The 5411-nt window shown below is 30.3% G+C and overlaps 1 protein-coding gene across 1 annotated transcript in view; it reads right to left on the reverse strand.

Annotated features, from left to right (window-relative positions):
- Positions 1 to 3486: 3486 nt before the first annotated feature.
- Positions 3487 to 5411, reverse strand: part of HELRODRAFT_182984 (hypothetical protein) — a gene marked incomplete at both ends in the record, with an annotated part of 5143 nt that continues 3218 nt past the window's right edge. The window contains 2 exons of the mRNA XM_009033702.1: positions 3487 to 3596; positions 5062 to 5147. Coding sequence (XP_009031950.1) covers positions 3487 to 3596; positions 5062 to 5147 — 196 coding nt within the window. The remainder of the gene's footprint in view (positions 3597 to 5061; positions 5148 to 5411) is intronic.

Here is a 5411-nt window from a genome sequence, read left to right on the forward strand (position 1 = left end):
TATATATATATATATATATATATATATATATATATATATATATATATATATATATATATATATATATATATATATATATATATATATATATATATATATATATATATATATATATATATATATATATATATATATATATATATATATATATATATATATATATATATATATATATATATATATGTATATGTATATATTTATATATAGATATATATATATATGTGTGTGTGTGTGTGTGTGTGTGTATGTGTGTGTGTATGTATGTATGCTTGGATTGAATTGAAACAATCTTCTATTCAGCAAAATATCACGATAATAAATTACTAGGAGACCAGAAGTTTTTACTTGCTAGGCCACCTTGTTTGTGTGTATGTATGTATGTATGTATGTATGAATGTACATATATATGTATGTTTGTATGTTTGTTTGTATGTATGTATGTTTGTATGTTTGTTTGTATGATTTTATTTGTGTTCATAAAACTCCTGTTGTTCATCGTGTTATAATTGTAAATTTACTCGATTGCATTTTGTTGACTTTATCTTGTCATTCATTAGATATGATTGATTGATTGATTGAATGATTGATTGATTGACTGATTGATTGATTGATTGATTGATTGTGATTGTGATTGTGATTGTGATTGATTGATTGGTTGGTTGTGATTGTGGTTGATTGATTGGTTGTGAGGTTGAGATATTGGTTTATTTATTTATATTGATATATTGTGATTGATTGATTGATTGATTTTGATTGATTGATTGATTGATTGATGCGACGATTCACTTGTTTTGTTGATTTGGTTCCCCATTCCCCCATGTTATTCCATGTCGTTAATTTCAATCTTTCAACCCCTTTTTAATGTTGTTTCTTTTATTCAGCATTTGATTTGTTCTTTTTATCAATGGTTTGTTCTTGGTTCATTCGTTCATTCATTCTTTTACTCGTTCATTTGCATCACCGTACATTCATTCATTCATTCATTCATATTTTTATTCATTTGTTATTATACATTTATTCCCTCTTGTTTATTCGTTTAATGTTTTTATTTGTTTTTTAAACTTAATTTCGTTCAATCATTTGTTCAGTCATTAATTCACACTGACATTCATTCATTCATCATTCACTCATTTATTCATTCATTCATTCGTCCACACTCACATTCATTTATTCATTCATTCATCCATCCATCCATTCGTTCGTTCGTTTGTTCGTCAATTCTTTTATTATTCAGTGCTTTTTATATTATGAGCCTTTTATAACTTGTTCATGTACACACACACACACACGCATACGTTCACACACACGCGCATAGATACACACACACACACACATACATACACACACACACACACACACACACACACATGGTGATGGATGTATAAATATGTATATTTATTTTCCAAGATAATCATCATAACTGCTTTTATTATTATTACTCTTTATTATTTTTATTTATTTTATTATTATTTGTTTTATTTTATTGAAATAATAAAATAAGCTTTTTAACTGTGGTTCCGTTCAATTTATTTAAATTAGAAAAACACGAATCAATCAATCAATCAATCAATCAATCAATCAATAATTCATTCAGTCATTAATTATTCAATCACTCACTCGTTCATTCATCCAATTATTTATTTATTCATTCGTTCGTTCATTCAATAATTTATTTATTCATTCAATCACTCATTCAGCTACTCATTCAATCAATCAACGAATCAATCAACCATTCATTAAATCACTCAAACTCATTCATTCGTTCATTCTTTCAAACAATCACTCATTCAATCAATCAACCATTCATTCATTCAGTCACTCAAGCACTCATTCATTCACCCATTCATTCATTCAACCAATCAATCACTCATTCATCCATTCATTCATTCAACAAACCAATCAATCAATTACATTCACAGGTAGGGCATTGGTCATCTCCTAGCTGGTACTTGCCAGCCTCACACTTGCATCCGTAACCATCTTTTTCTATGACATTAATAATAATAACAACAATAATAATGATAATAATAATAATAAAATTAATAATGTCAATAACTTTGTAACGATGGTATTATTATCGTTGTAATGTAAATGTAACCAATCGTTAGTGATCATTTCATGTTGCGACTACTACAAAATTGCGACGGCGGTTATCTCCTTCCAGTATTATCATTAATTATCATCACCAACATTATTATTATTTAACTTCATTAAATGGGGGTAAGTCAATATATGTATCTATCTATTATTATCCATGTATTATCTATGTGTCAATCTAATAAGTCTATGTCCACTATGTAGTTATCTCCAAACAAATAAACATGTTTCGAATTGTGATTATAACATTTTACATATTTTACATATATGCTTATATTAATTGGTTTTTACATGTATGCATATATTAATTGTTTTTAAACATAAATTTTCCATATTATACATATATATATATATATATATATATATGTTTTAAAAGTTAATTCTTTAAAAGTCTTAAAAAAGAAAGAAAAATTATTTAATTTACATTTATTTAATCAAACTATGAATTTATGGATTACTTTTTTGAATGTTGGGGGTTCCGCTTAGTTAAGATTTACTCTCTTGGAATTCCCCATTATGTAACAAATTTAGTTTTGTTACATAATAAACGAATGAAAAAAAAATTCCACAGCGACTCTCGCAAGGTATACCGACAGGCATAACAAACTGTGATACTTCTGACGTTGGTTGTCAACTGGTTGAAGATTTTTGCACCCTTCGACTGTTGCATATTTGCCGACCTTATTGCAGAAAGTGTACGTTCAATGTCACAGTTGTTCGACGAGTTGCGGCCGGACATTGCCATTCTCCAAAAAAAAACAAAATCGAAATTTTAGAGCTCACAATTTGCCACGAAATCAACCTAGCTTCATCACGTGAATACAAACGCCAGAAATATAAAAACTTGAAATTAAACTTAAATTCAGTGTATAATAACTATTCGTTAATTATTAATTCATTTGAAATATTACCTGTGGGTTTTAATCTAACTTCGTTTAAAATATTATGGCCGAAATCTTTTGATAAAAAACTGATTAACGCGATAATTCGCTCGTCATATAGCATATATTGTGACAGAAACGCTGCTTAACCGATTTTAAATATATTTTTTTACTCTCAAGCACTTGTTGATCAAAAAGCATGAGAGGATCTTACCTTATATTTTACATCTTATATATTTACACTCTGATATCTAATTGATAATTTTCGATTGATTTCATTTAGATTTTATCTTTTCGGTCAAAAAAATGTTTTTATTATTATAGTTATTATTATTTTTATTATTAATATTATTTTCAAGCACGTTATTATTATTCCAATCCATCCCAACAATCGGTATCCATCCCAGCTCCGCTTAAAACTCTAGACCGCTTAAAAAAAGTATTTCTAGGACGGAACACTTCTCACAGCAGAAACTCTGCCATCCATCATCTATTCCATTCCATCGCTTTAAAACTCCTCCCAGCACTGAATCCCCAACATTCCATCGACAGTCGGACAATGTGAGACCAAAGCGTCCATCTGTCTGTCCTCTAGACCGAATCCCAATGATAATCTTTCTATATAAAAAAAAATTGTCTTATTCTTTGAAGAATTCCACATCAGTCGCCGGTCGAATGTTGGAAATCCTCTACAATTTCCACAAATTGGAGGCAGGCCCTTGCAATGTTAATTTACGGAATTGGCAAAACCAGTGACCCTGAAAGTTTTAGACCACTTACGCTACAACTAAATATGTATACAGGTTGTATACATGTATACAACCTGTGTACATGTATACAACCTGTGTACGTGTATACAACCTGTATACATGTATACAACCTGTATACATGTATACAGGTTGTATACATGTATACAACCTGTATACCTCTATAGTCCTTTACAAACGTTTTTCAACACTCATCGACAATTGAATATATAAATGCATCGTGGGCATGTCAAACGAAGTGGAGACAGTGCCATAACTTCTCTTGCAGATGTTGAAGTACCTGGCACACGTCCCAAAGGCCGTCCGAAGAAGTCCTCGAACAATCGAGCAAGACATTAAAGCTCTAAATTTAAACGAAATGGATAAAACTAATTTTCTAATTTGACGCAAAAAGTTGATGGTAAAGAAAACAACGTCCTACCTCGGGAGAACTGGGTCTTTGGATGCTAAACGAAGGTTGATTGATTGTGAAAAAAACATCCAGACAACAACTCAAACAGGTTCCTAGTTAGTCAAAAGTTGACCGTGTAACTGAACACACTCAACTCTTGACGCATCTACTAAAGGACTCCAAATTACACCAACGACCAAGCTACAATTCAACCGTGCCGCTGGAAAAATATTTGGAGGAATGTCGGAAAAATTTTCATCTTAACTGCTAGCATGCACGAAGACAAATATAAAGACTTTTGTGGGTCTGGATAACGAGGCAGTTCGACCAATGTGGCATCTATTCAATTTGCTCCGACCAGATCCTGTCATAGTCAATCATCAAAGTTCACGAGTTGACCGATTGCCTCGAAACAATCCGTTTCAAATCTAAACTCTATAAATTTAGAAACAACTTCAAAAACGACTTGTCTCAAAAATGATGGTTTTAATATTTCAATTAAAACAGTTGAAATTGCTTCTATGGCTTCCGTAATCCTTCTGAACTATCATTAATAAATTCCTCTCGGACAGGCTACTTCAAGAAGAATCGTCCAACAAACTACAGAATGACTTGCCCCTACTCAATTTATTGCAACAGGAACAAAGCTTGATCAATTTGATATCATTTTCTCATCTACTTACTCAGTTTCACTTGACGAAACATAATGAATATACTAACTTTACCTATACGTATATAATATTTTATTTATTTATTTTTTCATTTATACATTCCGATTTTAAATTTCGACGTTTAATAAAAGAGTTTCTATTATATTATTTCCATTAATATTTATTAATTAATTAAGACACATAATAATAATAATAATAATAATAATAATAATAATAATAATGGCAAAAATTATTATTATTATAAAATTACGTACGTGCGGGAACGCAGTCCCAGACTTGGGCAGCGTAAGCCATCATATCCGGCAGGTAGAGATTGTATTTCTGGTAATCCGAAATCAGTCTGCACTCCGTGTTGTTCGGGCAGTCTAGTGTCTTTGGGAGATGCGTGTGTGTATGTGTGTGTGTGTGTGTGTATGTGTTGTATATATATATATATATATATATATATATATATATATATATATATATGTGTGTGTGTGTGTGTGTGTGTGTGTGGTGAGTGTGTGCGTGTGTGTGTGTGTATGTGTATATATATATATATATATATATATATATATATATATATATATGTATATATATATATGTGTATGTGTGTGTGTGTGCC

The sequence above is a fragment of the Helobdella robusta genome, assembly GCF_000326865.2.
Source record: "Helobdella robusta unplaced genomic scaffold HELROscaffold_96, whole genome shotgun sequence".
NCBI classification, from domain to species: Eukaryota; Metazoa; Annelida; class Clitellata; order Rhynchobdellida; family Glossiphoniidae; genus Helobdella; species Helobdella robusta.